Here is a 17,554-nt window from a genome sequence, read left to right as displayed (position 1 = left end):
AGAGGATTCATTTTACCTTTTTAGAGTCTTCAAAATGGAGAGATTTAGTTTAAATGAAAGTCTAAACAATGTACCTTTACAGAGTTCCCGTGCTTTATCAATTCCAAATGAGTTTGTCAATGTTGTTGGAAGAACTGTGTAACATCCACTTCTAAATGAAATCCACATGGGTGAAGGGCACACTGTGAAGAGAAGTACAGTCAGTTAAACACGTCCATATTGAAAATACAAAACATCATACTTTACTGAGAAGTATACCAATAACAATATTTCTAAAAATAATTAGCCTCAGAGTTAACCAATTTCCAGAAAGTAGTGCAAGGTTAGTTTGAACACCAATCAAACTGCGCTGAGCCCAATGTTCTTTTTTTAGAATGTAATATTCACATGCCATTACAGTTTTCCATTGCTCCCAAAATCGCGCAGTGTCTTGGCGAAGCCAACACATGTTTCAACCATAAGGTCTTTTTCAAGGCTTAAAATTAGTAAATGCGTTGTTCACTGTAAGTTACAAGCAATAGTGATCATATCAAGGTACAGTTCATCACAATCAAATTGAAAGGAAAGTAATTTGAGTAAAGATCAAAAAATCATTAAGGGGGAAGGAAGAGAAGAAAGAAATAGAGAAAAACAAAACATAGAAAAGCAAGTAAGATTGCATGGGTATACAGAATTGTTAGGACATGTCCCAATAGCACCAGCCCTTGACTTCCCAGACCTCCACACATATGTGAAACAATACAAACTACACACCAGAACTTTTAGAAAACCCACAGAACTAAACTCCACGTTTTATTCCAACAGTTGTTATAGAAAATCTACAATAAACAATATCCTGGCAGGATAATTTCACAGAGCAAAAATAAACTGCACTGAGGACAGAATCTATCAAGAGGAATGTAATATAACCATAAGATTTGCAGACAGAGATTACTCCAAACAACCTGTGACCAAAGCACAGAAAAAGATGAGCAGCATTACTATAAAGTCTACACTTATTTGCAAAATGAGAACAGTGAGGCAACCTCATATCAGAAACATCACTAAATGCTCTAAACAACAAGCATCCTCCTTTGAACAAGAGTACCAACAGCAACCCCAGGCATGTGTTTAGGCCTAGTCGGGCCTCAACAGCGAGGTGAGCAGTGAGCAAGGGGTCCACGTCTAGGTAACCCTACGTAAATTAGGGTGACCAACCCCAAGTTCCTTAAACATAGAAAAGAGTTATGGGTGCCCTGGTGACATCACTGGAAGCTGTGGGGTACACTGACCCACTCAGCAGAATTCCCATCCATGATCAAGCTGCACTTTCAGTAGTTAACAGCAAAATGGCTGTGCTGGATCTTTGGAGCACCATTGCCCTGCATCAAAACTGCGTTTTGCAGCTACAGAATAATGGCTGCACCATCTTGCCAAACAACTATTGAGCAAGTTGGAACAGAGAACACACTGAGAAAGGCCACCAGTATGTGTTCTTGTGTGCACCAAAAGAAGGGAATTGAAAAGCAACGCTGTTCTGCTGCTTGCAAACAGTTCCCATTGAAAAGGGAATATTTTACATTAAAAAGGATGCTGCCCTGATGCTATTTTCATCTATTCAACATCACATTGCTTTTATCAATGAAGCCCTGCCACGCTCATCCATATCCATATTGTGCTCTAGCAGAAGAGAGCATTATCCCTGCATGACAGGCTGTGTCAGGCAAAAGCTGGGGAATTAACAGAAGCTTTACTTTCAGCCACACGGGAAAACGCTTGTCTTTTGGGTTACAAAATGTCAAAAATCAATGCTTCAAAGAAACCCTAGCTTTATGGGCATATGTCAATTTCAGTGAACCTGTGTCTTGAACAAATTGCTGTATAAAAGAAACTGACTAGTGCTGCAAAACAGCATTGGGAAGTCAGATGGAAGAGAAAATCTTTTAAAAGAGAAATCCCAGCAGCATTCACCATGTGTCAAAATGGGCTTTTGCAAACCAAAAAGAGTTTTAAAAGTACAATGTTGAATAAAAACTTGTCCTTGCCTAGCAATGTAAAGGGTTTTTTTTTCTGGGAAACTTATAGGGGATGTTTTATTCAACAGGCTTGGTTCTGATTCAGAACAAAAATAAAATAAAGAATTAAATGCATTGTTTTTACTGAGGAAGCTCTGTCTGAAAATACTATTTGATGAGTAAACTTTTAAGACTGTTAATTCTATAACCGGACAGCGCAGAAATGTAAAAGTTGTACAGTTTAAATGTGATTTTCGTGGCTTCTAAACAAGATATTGCGGCCGTTCGTAGCATGTATGGGACACAAACGCCAGGAGAATGTAAATCATGGGGAAAGTACATATGGTGTAACGTTAAAAAATAATAGAAATATGCCCTATGATAATATTCACACACACCTAAAGTTGTGGGATTTTGGGTGAAGCGGTCTCACTAAAATCACGAAAAACTAGTAGAAGGGTGAAACAATGGCATACAGACCTGGGAGTGGGAACACCATGCTCTGAGTGAAATATGTAATCTGCCTATGTAATTTGTTAAAGTCCCACAAGTGTACAAATGTGTAATTTATGTTAGGAATGATTTTTGGCAAAAAGGACTGTGGGAAGGATTTGCAGCTCATAAAAACACAACCACATAAACTGAGTCCCCTCCTAGAGGAGGCAACCAACATTGGCTGACCTATCCGGTTCTTGGGGGTAGGTCTAGCTCAGTTCTACCCAACAATAAACCAGTGATGTCACCAACTTTTATATAAAGGGTGGGAGCTCACAGGGACAGGACACACTCTCTCCAGAATTTCCAGCCCAGCGTATCCTGATATGCTACATTCACCTTGCCAGATTCCAGATTCTACTGCCAGGCCAAAGCATAGCAGACCCTATCTCAGCAAGGCCTAAATCCAGAAATCCCACTAAAAACCCCAATAACAAAGGGGAAAGGCTGGGGTACCCCTTTTGCGGAGCATCCTGTGACCAGACCGGCTTTTTGCCCACTAACTGCATGCCCGCTGTACCCATGCCATCCAGCTGTACTTGCTATCCAGTGACCAGACAGGCCCAGCTGTTGTTCTGCTAGGACAGTCCGCCGCTACCTGGTGACCCAAGCCTTGGAGTCCAGAACACGGTTGACTCTTCCTAAACCCAAATTCCAGAGCGGACTGCGAGTATTCCACATCCCATGACACATAGCCTACCCTCTCTCGACCCTTTGTCTTTGTTCTACTCTTTAAGTAATCCTATTCATACCCTGGTAACTTGTCTAAAACTGTTACAATGTTCTGTGCACCCAGTCCTTGATTCCTGGTGCTAGAGCCATTCTTTCATTCACCCCATCTTGTAACTCCTTAGTAATATTTTGAATAATGTAAGTAATTTCCACATAAAGAGAAAAGCGGCGTGGAGCGGGTTCATCCGGCCGCTTAACCTGTTTCCTGGGCAGCACTATATTCTTGATAATCTAGTATAAGTAAACTTTGTATTTTTCTTTCCAAACCAAAATTTCTCACTTTCGCGGCTTCATTTTTTTCCAAAACCGAACCTCCTTTTATCTTGCAAATCTCATCCAATTCTTCAGCTATACCCATCCTTTCACTTCTATATTGTCCCTGTGATGTGCATCTATTCCCCAGCCCAAAAACCACATTCCGATTTTGAGTACGTCACCCATTTTTCTTAAAAAACGTTTTTGACATTTAAAACTGCAATTGAGAAACATGCAACTTTCCAACGTGTGATTCGGCTGCATCGTGTTCTTACTTTCAACTTGCTTTTGAACTGTATGCCTTTTGTTGATACCATGCCTAGTGGTTGCTAGTGTTTATACATTCCTGATGTTGTGAGAAATCATATGTGCCCCATTGATTTAACCGTACATTAAATATTTGTCGAATTCCGAGTGTCATTTCATGCCATTGCAAAGCGCTTTAAAATCTGTTTTGCCTCTTATTTTGTGAGGGAAGGTCGGATTTTGACTCCCTGCTGTGTCTTTCTATCCACTCCAAAATCGATTCATTGGGGTTTGGGAGAGCATTGCAGGGGGAAATCTTAACTCAGGTGCCATGTACCCGTATTTCAAAACTGCTCCTATTCACTTGAAGGTAAACCAAGTGTATTTCAGTGGTTTTCATTTTAATTAGCACCCCATTTGTGATTGCTACCCAGTATTAAAATGTGTGTGATTTCTTTGAATTTTTAAATAAATAAATATTGCATTCCCACCAACCGGCCTGGTTCATGGTCCATTGTGACACGGGGTATTTGTAAAAGGTGGTATGAGACGGGTTGTGTGCCATCTCAATTTGAATTTGTAGAAAATAAAGATAAAGCATTCCAGTTACACGCTACATCCAAGGCTAGGGGCAAAGGCCCTGGTCCGGTGCATGTTGCCAGATTGAAATCCTTAACAAAATGGCTTGCAGGCCTAAACATTTTCAAAATACCAAATAGGTACAATAGCAGACAAGAATATTTTAGAAACCAACTACAGTTTAACAAGGGTGCTGCCTTCATATGCCATAGACGGGGGTCATGATAAAATAGGGTTAGCCCCAATAGACTCAACCAAGATATGCCACTTCAGCATTTATTTGTTTGTTTATATAGCGCCAGCAGCTCGCAAGCATCAAGGCGCTGACATATACACGAAGAGACAAAACATATAAATCACAGGACAAGGTGCTCATTAAGTCATTAAGGGAATCAGTTTCTTAGGACAGGTTTATCATTTGAACAGATGAGTCTTGAGTTTTTTCCGGAAGCTTGTGTATTTTTGTTCTAGTCTTAAAAAGATGGGTGCATCGTAGATGCTTTAATACGAAAGGCTTTGCCAAGTTTGTTAGCCTTTTTGAATCTGGCAATTTCGATTTGACCTTTTGAATCTGACCTGAGTGTCTGTCTTGGTACGTTTGTGAACAGTTTGTTTTTCAGATAAGACGGGGCAGTCCCATGGATGCATCTGTGAGTCAGCATCATAGCTTTAAATGAAATTCTTTCCTCACCGGCTAACCAGTGTAGATTCCTTCTGTCTTCGCTTACGTGTTCCTTTTTGGACTTCCTTTTGATAATCCTTACCACATTATTTTGAATGATTTGGCATTTGGCGATATGACCCTTATTTGCACCCATCATAAGGGTGTTGCCATAATCCAGCCTTGATAGGATGGTGGCTCTGGCTATGGTTGCACAATTTTCTTTGATTTAATGCTTCCTGGGACATGTCCATCATGGAAAGATGCGTTTAACATTTTAGAGATAGGAGTGGAGCGAAGATGTTGGCGTTTTCCAAGATACATTTTGGGGGAATGGCATTTTCCGCACATGTAGTAGGTCTCATTGAAGTTAGGGTTCTCAGTATTTTTTCTGTGGTGACATTTTTTAATTGTTCCTGTTACTTCCATGGCCAGTTACTTCCATATTATGCCAGCTACCGTTGCACGTCAGGTATTGCCATTATATAAGTGGGACCCCCACATTGCAAGCTGCTGTGATGTTACAGTATCCAAAAATCCAATAGATGCAAGTTACTAACAATGCAGAGGAGCATTAATGCTTTGATTCATGATAATGATTTGTTATTCATATAGAGCTTTCGACAAAGCACTATTCATAGCACATATTTAACTACAATTATCATTCCAACCGAAGTTGGTACTCATTTATCAACCTCGGAGGAATGAAAGGTTGAGTTGGCCCTGCCGGGGATCTAACCTGTAGATCATACATAGGTAGCAGCACTTACCGTTTTGCTATTAAAAATACAATGCCACAATAAGAAAACATGTCAAAACTGGCTGCACAAAGTAGGCTAGACACATAATACACGTATCATGCTTGCTGTAGCCTTGATGATGCACAGTAAAAAATGCCATGCCACAGTAAAACATACCTTGATGGGCTGCACCAAAATGACAATCTAACCACGTAATAACACTTATCATGCTTACTTTATCATAGATGCCTATAAAAATATGCTAGGCTACAGTAAGAAAAGGCAAGATTGGCTGTACCCAAATGCCAGTTTAGCCTGGTAATTGCACTTATGATTGCTTTATTTATCATAATGTGTTTTCAGTTCCAAAGTACTTTGTACATAAAATGAAATCAAAAATAAATATGTAGAATTGAAATATAGATTAAAATATACCTTCATACAACATCATTCAGTATAAAAACACTGACACTAAAACCATAAATAGATTACATACAAAATTTCACAACAGCTGACTAATTAATTCATAACATATCATAAGAAGTCACTGTACTTATCCTGCTTACTCATACACAATTTTATTGCAGGATCATTAATTTAGGTTCCACCTCCTTCCATGTGCCATACAAAGACAGTACCAGTGATATATTGTCTGAGGTTAGGCAGTATAACCAAAATATTATTCTTGCAAGGAACACACATTATGTACAAACCGTCCAAAATGTTGTATATATACCGAGGCCATAACTTCTCAGGATGTCAGCAAACGTTGTATGGTTTCCAAGGTGTTGGGGTGGTTACACAAATGGAAAGTACAATTTTCTCAAGTAATTCCCAATTGCGGACCCATTGATATCAGAGTAGGAAGATTATCGAATCTTACCAATAAAAATAATCTTCTGACTAGTCTCGATAGGCATTTAACCAAATAAATACAAGATTCAATTATGTATAGCTCAGGCGGCTATGAGCGGGATAGCGCCTTCAAGTTTCCATGTAGGAGAAGTTAGCAATACAATTCCAGGAATACAACCCTTTTGTTCAAACTCGGATTTCAGGGAGTAAAAATAATTCTCCAAATTCGGCTTCCAGCCTAGCCGATCAAGACCGAGCTGTCCCAAACTAGCAGGCTGCCACCCTCCTCCCAGGATAAAATAATCGCTCCCATTAAATTTAACTAATGGCATTTAGGGGATTTAACTGCTTTTATGTATAACATTCCCTTTCTCATCAGTACCAGATTGCCTAAGGATCTTAAACCAAACACCAGTCGCACCAACTCAACAGGTATTGAAGGAATAAGATTTAATACTGATCTCCAAGTACTTTAAGCAAGTGATATTTTGTAATCAATAATGCTTCCAGGCCGTATATTACAGCCAGGAAAAAGCTCAGTTTATACAGCAAGGCAATCCCCTCATAACTAAAACCTGCTGTGTTGCACCAACATTTTTTGATTAAAGGAGGTCTGGATTACTGCTTTCTGACTTTTTTCCCGCAATAACCTCGCAAAAAATTCCCATGACCGAATTCCAGACAAAGATATTTATAGAACGTTATCAATATCCAAGCCCGCGTCTCTGCAGCATCCAACAACTCAGCCGAACTTTAAAATCTGCAAGGAGCTGGCCAACAGTCTCTACCTCTCCTGTCCCCTCCAAGGCCCTCTGCATGACCCTGGATTCTCATTTCATCTCCAAAACATCTTGTCCTCTGTCTCTCCCTCTCCTCCTCCTCCCCGCTCTTCCTCTGGCCCTTCTGTGGTCATCTCTCCTCCTTCCTTCTCTGCCTTTCCCCTGTTCTCCCCAGAGAAGGTTACTAGACAAGTCTGATCTACAAAAGTCTTGTCAAAACAGGTTCTCCCCTGTTCCCCTACAACCATCAAAGAACACATGGACTCCCTGGCTCCTGCTTTGGCTGATTTCTGCAACCACTTCTTCACCACAGGAGTCTTCCCTTCCCCCCCTGAAGCACTCCCTTGTGTACTCTCTTCTTAAGAAACCCACAGCCGACCCCTCCTGCCCGGCTAACTACCGCCCTAACTCCATCACTCCTTTTCTGGGCAAACTCCTGGAAAAGCTGGCCATCTCCCAGCTTAATATTCACAATGAATCGGTTGGTTGTCTCCATGATCATCAGTCTGGCTGCAGAGCTGCCAGAAACACCGAAACTGCTCTTCTGAACATCCGTGAAGACCTGCTCTCCAACATTGATTCCAATACCCCCTGTGTCCTCATCTTACTTGATCCCTCTTCTGCCTTTGAAACGGTCAACCACGCCATCCTGCTCAACCGTCTCCGTGATAACCTGGATATCACTGATCAGGCCCTGGCTTGGCTGACCTCTTTCCTCTCCGATCGTCCCTTCCAGGTCCGACTTGGATCCTTCCTCTCCTCTATCTCCATCTCTACCTGTGGTGCTCTCCAGGGGTCTAACCTCTCTCTCTGGCTGTTCAACCAATACCTGGCACTTCTTGCCCATCGCATTATCGCTCGATGCCCCAATTTACAGTGCTATGTCGATGACACTCAGCTCATTTTCAGGCTCCCTTCTGCCACCTCTTCTCCTTTTCTCATCTCTGACTGCTATCCAGGAGTGGTGTGCCGCCAATGATCTCTGCCTTAATGCCAGTAAGACTGAGATTCTCCTCATCGGAACACCTGCTCCCTCCTTTCCTGTCGCTCTCTGGCCAGTCTCTCTTGGCCCTCTTCCTGCTCCCACCTGTAAGGCTAAAAACCTCGGGTCATCTTCGACTCCAAACTCTCCTTCTCTCCTCACATCTCTGATGTCTCCAAGAAGTCCCACTACCAGCTGCACCTCCTCAGAGGTATTCTTCCTTTCCTCTCTTTCCCTCAGAAGCACACCGTCTCTCTAAGCTGGACTACTGCAACAGCCTCTTTCTAAATCTGCCTGCTTCTACTCTCCGCCCTATGCAACTCTTCCAGAACAGGACTGCGAGACTTGTCCTTGGCCTGAAGCCCAGAGATCGTAGGTCTCCAGGACTGAAATCTCTGCACTGGCTCCCAGTGACTGCGAGGATTAAGTTCAAAACCCTCTGCATTGTCCACAAGGCCGTCTGGGGCCTCAATACCTTCAACTCTCTCTTCCCAAATATCTTCCTTCTCAAGATCTTCGCTCATCCGCCTCCAACTCCATCAGGATCAGTCGCTTCTCCAAGCAACGAGTTGGTGGTAGAGCTCCATCTTCGGCTGGGGTCTCCCTCTGGAACAGCCTCCCTAAAACTTGAGGAGTACCATCTCCAGTTCCGGAAGCACCTCAAGACCTTCCTCTTTGCTTCTGCTTCTCTCCTCCTCTCCCCTGCTGGACTCCTGACTGTAACTGCACTGGTCACCTGGCTACCCTCTGATCTTGGGCCCAGGTCCCCTCACCAGCCAGTTGCACACCCACACTGCCTCCCAGGCAACACCTGCACTTGGGGGCTGTTTCTGTATTCCCTATAGTTCCCTACCAGCCCTTGACACTTGATGTCTGCACTTACCCCTGCACTTGTCACAAGCCAGCCTCACTTTTACCTATTGTTCTTATTTATTCTACTGTTGATCCGATATATTGCATTGCCCCTTCCTCCCTGCACTTTTCCCTTCCCCCTCCCCCTGCACTTGCTTGATCTCAATGGCACTTTGCCTACTAAGACAAACAGGACCATGTCGTCCCGATATGCCAGCTATTCCATGTGTACCCCACTCACCTTAGGGGGAACCTTACTCACAGGAGATACAAAGGGGGGGTAGGTCAGCAATGTACAGATGGAAAAGTAGAGGGGAAAGCACACATATCTGCTTCACCCCCCTATTGGTAGAAACGTGGACCGTGCCCGCCCGTCACCATCCAGCTGGACACATACAGTGGTTGAGTCGTGTAGTTGCATGATCACCCCCAGCAACCACAGGGGATCCCTTAATTTCTGAGCTTCTTCCACAGCCTGGTGTGGTTTGAAGTATCAAATGCTTCTTTAAGGTCGACATATAATACGTATAGTGCACTGGCGTCCTTCATCTTAGCATTCCCTATTAGAGTGTCCAATAATAAGATGTTATGGACAATGGCAGAGCTAGTTCTGAATCCTGTCTGGAACCTGCTCAATAGGTTGGAATGTTCAACCCACTTACAAAGTTCCTTCAGTATTATTGTGGAAAAGATTGTACTGGTAACATCCAGCAAAGATAGCAAAGTATAGTTGGTTGGTATTTTCCTGCATCCTCGCTTAAAGACAGGTATGCAGATGGCACTTCTCCAAGACAAAGGACTTTATTCACCACATCTTCTTAAACAAACAAAGTAACAAATACTACAGACCATAAATCAGGATTTCATTTAAGCACCACGTTAGCCATGCCATTAGGGCACAGTGCAAGTGCATGCTTAAGCCCCTTTATGATAATTTTAACATCTTCAAATATCAAATCAAAAGTAAGGTTTACTCTTGAGACATTACCAGTGCTTTTAGATGTCCCACCCATACGTTGGCTGAAATTGGATTGAACACTCGGTAATGAGGGTTACCCCTAAAAGTACTGAGGAACTCCCAAGCCAGTTTAACTTTTCCCACTGCCACCATCTGGATCCTATCTTGCCACTGGGCATTTTATATTGAAAATGTATGCCGTTTTGCCCAGTTAGTATATTTATTTCTCCGTTTGAATAAGTAGGGGATGCACCAAAGAATTATAATACGTGCGTCACCTTATGCTTTGCCATCGCAATCTCCCTGTCAGTTTCTTAGTGACATCTTGACAAGCCTTAAAAATGACAGAGTGCTTGGTTTTTGGCAGCTTAAAGTTTAAATTAAAGATCCACTCTGCAATTGCATCCACAGACATATTTGAAATAAAATGAGAAACATTACCCATATTAGAATTCAAATACGTAGATATATTATCTAGATTACGCCACGTCCAACTTATGCGATTCCCCCCTGAGTTAACAACGCCACCGAAGGAGGGAAGGGGGTCTTTGTTTCGTTTGGTCGGGACAAAGTCAAGGCCACTATTTTGTGGTCATCATTATCGCTATGTGTGACCTCTGAACTTCTGACATATTTCACAAGATCACTAGTACAGCAGAAATAGTCAAACATATCTTTTTTCTGACTACATCTCCAAGTAAATCCACCTGGGACATCTCCTTTTGTGCTGCCATTGAGCATATACAATTCCCATTCTTGCGTAAACTTAGACCAACACCTACCCTGCTTATTCATTCTAGACTGACAAAGTTGGCTTGTGGCACACACCCATTCGTTAGCTTCGATTACATCACCAACAAACATTTAAGTATCCACCAAGTATGACCGAGTCTAAACTAGAGCTGTGGCAATTAATCCAGTCAATAATTGACGCAAAAATATACTCAGTACATTTCCCACCATGTGAGTCATAGACATTTATCAAAAGCAGCCTAATCAACTGACCACCTGTCTGCAGACCAATTTTCACTGCCAAATTGTTCCTCTCATAATGCGGCAGATAGATAGTTTTAGCATCCAAACCCTAGCCCACCCCAGTGATCAATCCACCACGACTCCCACACGTCTCCTCTCCTTTGCACGCTCCTCCAACCCCCAAAATCAACTCCTCTGCCCAGTATTACCTCAATGTCCCTCTTCCTCGTCACAGTGCTTATGTATGAGGCAAGGCGCTTCATTGGCAAGTACTGGGAGGAGGAAGAGTGGCACTAGGAGTAATAAAGATTACCAGTAAGTAATCCAGGTATTTACCAAAAGCACACACATTCACACACCACTTGCTCCTTTATACATGCACTCATTCACCATTCACGCATACCCAGCCACCCAAACATCACACACACACACACACACACACACACACACACACACACACACCCCCTAACCATTCAGAATCCGTTGCTGCAGCTCCTCCTCTGCAGCCTTGACTCTGGCTCCCATGCTCCAGCACGCACACAAGCAAGGACCCATCTCTAGTTCCTGTAATGTGCACCAGAGCATTTATATTTGGAATCCGAGCCCCCTCACCCCCAGGGGTCACAAAGGCAGTGCGAGGGGGTGCATGGAGTTTCCAAGGGTCGCAGTTGCGACCCCTAGCGACCCCCAAATGACATCCCTGGACAAATTTTCATAAAGTGATTTCGGCAGAGGATCTATTATCTTTTGTACCATAGAGAGCAGTTTCCAGTTTGCTTATTAAACCCTGTACAAAGGTGCAGGGAAAGCGGAAGGCACTCCAGGAAGCGGTTTTGCTAACAGTAATTACGGCAAAACACTGAGGCAGCAAACCATTTAGTCAGCCAAAAAAAATATTCTTTAATTAAACATATATCCAGGACAAAAGAGAAAACATCACGAAAACGATGCGTTTCGCGGTAACAAACCGCTTGTTCACGGTTAGGGCAAGAAACACAAAGGAGGGACTATTTAAACTCTATGGTTTCAGTAAAGACAGTCACACAGATTTCCTAATGGTTTATTAAATCAATCTGCCATCTTGGGTTGGGTACAGAAACTGAACCATACGTAATGGTAAAGTTAAGTAAAACGAAACATTCTATAAAAGCCGCCATTCTTAAACATAGAAAAAAACCTGTTACAAAATCAAAATAACGTTAGTATTTAGTGTTTTATCATGTAAACAATATGATTTTTTGAACAGTGCAGTGTTTTGCAGAATTTAGTGCGTAGTGCACATAAAGAATTAGTGCACATAAGAAATTATTCATCTTTAAAACTCATGTGTATTTGAATTGATTTCTCTAGTACAAATGTCTATGTAGACTCGCTGTGCAAAATACGCTGTATACAACACAATGCTGTTAAATTGCTTTGTGCGAGCAGCAATCACAAAGTGCAATCCCTAATGCATAAAGTGCTCCGTGCAATTAGCAGCCTCACATTACTATTCTTCATTTAAGAATAAAATAAAGTGCTTAGTGCATAAAAGGCTTTTTTTTGTACATTGCAAATACACTGATAAATAAAAACCGGATATATAGAAAATTCTAAACTCTCATCAAATCAATTGTCCATGTGTAATACAATTTCCGTTACAGAATGGATAATACGTGATGATTCCAACCCAAATAATGTTTCAACCAAAATTGGAGAAAAACAAAAGGAGAAAGTAAAAGAAACAAGGAATTGCTTGCCCTGAAAAAAAAGAAAGAATGTTGAAAAGAATTTAATATTAAAAAAAGAAGAGTAAAAGAAAAGGGAGAGGTCTAAAGTACATATAGTGCTCGAATTTGTAAAGAAAAAATGTTCTTTTGAAAGACCTTACAACCTTTATACTTGTGAGAAAACCATTTACTGACTATGCTGAAACCAAGGTGATAATTAACAAAAAATATTTGCATTTACATTATCATGAGGCCTGCAATAGAATTCATTGTTAAGGAAATCTTAAAAACACACATTATCTGAAGAAGCTGGAACCTTACAGACCATGCTGTACTTTGGGGTTTACTCAAGCTAATCATTCATAAAAATAATTCAAAAGGTACATAAAAAAGTCAGGTGCCTAGGAATGTATATAGTTCTTCGTCAAGATTATGGCCTTGTGGCTTCTTGGTTTCGTAGTCTAGGATGCATCTAGTCTCTGTTTGTCTCAAAAGGAGTTCCCGGTTGCCGCCCCTTGAAGGTTTTTGTATGGCATGTATTCCAAAGTACCCAAATCTTTCCAGTTTACCTCCGTGTCTCTCTTGAAAATGTAAAGCCATAGAGTATGTCGGGTCAATGTTTTTTATCGCTCTTATATGTTGTAAGATTCTCAGTTTTAGCTTCCCGATCGTGCTCCTGACATGCCACTGATTGCACGGGCAAGTAAGAACATACACAACATACTCAGTATCACATGTGATCCTTGATTTTATATTCACATTATTTTTTAGTATAGGATGTTGGTAATTCTTTGTATTTTTAGCAAACTTGCAGGCCTTACACTTGGTACATTTGTGAAAACCTTCTGGATTGGCACCTAGCCAGCTCGGGACTGGTGATGTGGTTCTGGGACTCATATAACTAGACACTAGGCTATCTTTCAAAGAAGTGGAGCGTCTGTAAGTGATGTTGATGTTTGGCCCTAAGGTTCACCCCAAATGCTCATCTTGTTTAAGTACATGCCAATGTTTTTGTATTGTATGGCGAATGTACTTTGAGGCTTGCTAAATGTCAAGATGAGTCGTGTGTCCTTTTCTTCCGTTTCATTTGCGTTTTGAACCTTAGGCATCAACAGAATCGAACAATCTTTTTGTCGTGCCTTTAAATAGGCTCTCTCCAACACTTTTTTCGGATAGCCTCTTTGTTGAAATCTCAGTGCCATAGATCTGCATTCCTTATCAAAAGTTTCCATCTGAGAACAGTTACGCCTGATGTGGATGAATTCACCATATGGGATGCTCCATTTTAACGATGTAGGATGGTTGCTTTTGGCATGTAGGGGTGTGTTGGCAATTGTGGGTTTACGGTACAATTCAGTCACTAAACTGTCCTGGGCCACAGTTACGACTATGTCGAGATAGACGATGGTGGTCTTGCTGTGGCTCTCAGTAAACTGTAGATTATGTTCGTTTAGGTTTAGTGACTTGACAAAATCCAACCATTCGTCTGTGGGGCCATCCCAAATTACAAATAGATCGTCTATGTAACGGAGCCACAGGACAACTTTGTCCGTTTGGTGGCTATTTGAGGGGGCCCACATTGCGAATTTCTCCCACCAGCCCATCGTTAAATTTGCATATGAAGGAGCAAACGTAGTCCCCATGGCTGTTCCTTGCAACTGAACTTGTTGTCAAATAAGAAACTGTTATTCGTTAAGCAAAGGTTGATCATTTCTAAAATCATTTTACCATGCTCAAGGTAGTTCAACAATCTTGTCTTCAGAAAGTACTCACAAGACTGCAATCCATCTTTATGGTTGATTGAAGTGTATAAGGAGACCACATCTAGTGTGGCTGGTAGATATGTATTTTCCCAGGGTATGCTGTCAATTTTGTTCAGGAAATCCTTCGTATCTTGTAAATATGACGGCAGGCTGGTGACAAATTTAATCAGTGTTTCATCTACTAGTTTAGACACATTTTCCAGTAGTGCCCCACACAAAGTTACGATAGGTCTCCCTGGTGGTCTTGTTTTGTTCTTGTGTACTTTTGGAAGGAAGTAAATGGTAGGTAGGATGCAGGTATTTACACATGTCTTCCTCCAATAAACCTTTCTCCTTCCATTTCGTTAGCAACTCAAAAGGTTTATCATTCAAACTGTCGGGTCCATATCCAGTAATTGATAACATTTGTGGTCCCTTAGCTGTCTATTGGCTTCACTGATGTAATCGGACCTATTCATAATGACAATGTTAGTCCCTTTGTCAGATGGTTTAATTATGTAATCTTCCAATGTTCTCATACTGGATAGGATCTCCTGCTCTCGCCGTGTTAAGTTGTTAGAAATGGTGATTTTAGTCCTCCTAAACTTTTTGTAGATCATTTATTACCAAGTCTTGGAAGGCTTCGATGTTGCCACCAGGGTTGAGCATGGGATTAAAGCGTGATTTGAGTTTCAGATTACTCTTGCAAGGCCAATCAGTGCAAATGTTCATAAGTTTCCATTGGGGATCACTTATGTCCTCATTTTCTTGCCATTCGGTTTCTAGGTGTATGAGATCTCGTAGTATGTTCATATCCTCGATGACTACCGGGGTATATCCCAATCGTGGTTCGTCATCTTTCATTTTGGGTGGATTGACTGCAAATATATATATACACCAAAAACCAAAAAACAACTTTTTAAACTGTGGACAAAAAGTTGGGTGTACTGCCAAAATATCTGCAAAAGCACATCGCCTGGGAATCAAGAAACATATTCCTCAGAACACGGCTAAATTTAATATGCACAGGCGAAATTCTGAACATCAGAGGTCAAAAACACAAAGCTATTATCCTCTGTAAAAGGTGCACAGATCCAAGAACTCAAAATTTACAGCATTTGCTCCAAGACTGTGAGGGGACCTGGGAGACCAGAGTAACATACTTCTCCAAGTTTGTAAATACACTGGAAGGTCTACGATCATAACATTTCTGGATCTTCTTGATTTCGGGTCACAATACCGCCCTTACAATAGCAGTAGGACAAGTCCTAACAATGGACCGGCATAATATCAACGGAGAACAGGCAGAATATGGACATTGGCCCTAAAGAACCCCAAGAGACAGTGGGAGAGTGAAAAACGGCTCATCAGCCCCATTACATTCTTTCTCTTTTTCTCTGCACCTCTTTTTTTTTCTTTCTTTTAGAGGGAGTAAAAAACTGAGAAATAGAAAATGTAAGTAGGACATTAGGGGTGAAACGTGTTTTTGCTTCGGTAGTTCCATAAATAATTCCTTTATCTTTCTTTTTCTCTTGTGGTAAAATGGTAACATCATTTCTTGGACAAACTTTCTTCTCTTCTTCCTTTCTCTTTTTTTTTTTAAAAAGCTGTCATTTTAGTTATTTTGTAAAGATCTAATATGATCAACACAAATAAAAAAAGAATCAAATATATATATATTAAAAAAAGAATCAAATATATATATATATATATATATATATATATATATATATATATATATACACATACATATATATATTCACTTAAAAAACTTAAAGGGACGTTATGGTTAAGTTGGACTAATAAAAACCTATGAAATTCAAAGAGAAAACGTTATGGTTCCAAGTAAAACCGAAAAACCCCTGAAATTCGCCAGTTATGGTAAGCTAAGCAACCATAACTTGTGCCACCACCGTGCACTGCTAAGACCTACACGCAGGACAAAGATGACATCACAAATGTCATTGATGACATCACACGTGAAATACATTTGGATGAAAAGTCTCTACAAGGAGTTGTGTTTATATTTGGCAGTTTGCCAAATGAAGTGTAGATTCGTAAAATGGCACCTCATTTATAAGCCTTTACATTATTTTGGGACCCCCCCCCTCTAATTTTGCCCCCTCAAGACAGGATCCCACCACTCAGAATCAGCCCAGGAATATACATGCAAAATTTCATGCAGTTTCATTAAGTGGCGCCAAAGTTATAAGCCATCCAAGAACTGCATTTCACCAACCATGTAATGCTGAAGCGTTCGCGAACTTTTCAGGACTGTTCGCGAACATCCGAACTGTTCGCAGACTTTCGCGGTAAAAACCACCCGTTTCTTTGCTTCTTGCAGCCATATTACATCCCATCCCATCCTCATCACCCGTCACCTCCCCAGAGATTATTTTTATAAGTTTGACAAGTGCAATGTTGTGTTTTTTAATATGTTTTTACCGCAATGTCTGCGGACACCGGCCGATGTCCCAAGATAGCGGGTTTTTCCAAACATCTGACGCACCTCACGCGTCACATCAACCAATCAGCGAACACGTTGGGTGTCCGCGGACATAACTCATGTCAATTAGCCAATCGGTGTCCTGTCCGCGGAGCAAACAGGGAAGTGTGTCAGCGGAGCGGATATATATATATATATATATATATATATCACTAATTGTTTTGCTTTATGTTTTGGTCATTTAAAAAAAAAACTACTGGACAGATTTACACCAAATTAACAAAAGCACCCTTTTGGGACCAAGCCGCCGCTCCTGCTGCAAATCTGGTGAAAATCCATCCAGCGGTTTGGGCTGTAGGCGTGAGCAAAGTTTTTTCCCATTATGTCTATGGGAAAAAAAGACATTTTGGGACCCCCCCCTATAACTTTTCCCCCCCTGGACCAAACCTCACCAAACTTTGCAGAACAATTCAGCGTGGGCCATGTACTTTTTTTGCAAAGTTTGGGGAGGATTCATCCAGGGGGAGTTATAAGCTGCCCAATAAGTGCTCTTC

General features: G+C 41.3%; 1 protein-coding gene across 1 annotated transcript in view; it reads right to left on the bottom strand.

The window, feature by feature from the left end:
* The window catches only part of CD302 (CD302 molecule), a 231,649-nt gene that overhangs the window by 188,209 nt on the left and 25,886 nt on the right, over window positions 1-17,554 (bottom strand). Inside the window, exon 2 of the mRNA XM_069616353.1 lies at window positions 75-182. Coding sequence (XP_069472454.1) covers window positions 75-182 — 108 coding nt within the window. The remainder of the gene's footprint in view (window positions 1-74; window positions 183-17,554) is intronic.

This window comes from Ambystoma mexicanum, chromosome 9 (genome assembly GCF_040938575.1).
Source record: "Ambystoma mexicanum isolate Mex_15411 chromosome 9, UKY_AmexF1_1, whole genome shotgun sequence".
Taxonomy (NCBI): Eukaryota; Metazoa; Chordata; class Amphibia; order Caudata; family Ambystomatidae; genus Ambystoma; species Ambystoma mexicanum.
The sequence above is the reverse complement of the archived record's forward strand: the minus strand, read 5'-3'. Positions and strand labels throughout refer to the sequence as shown.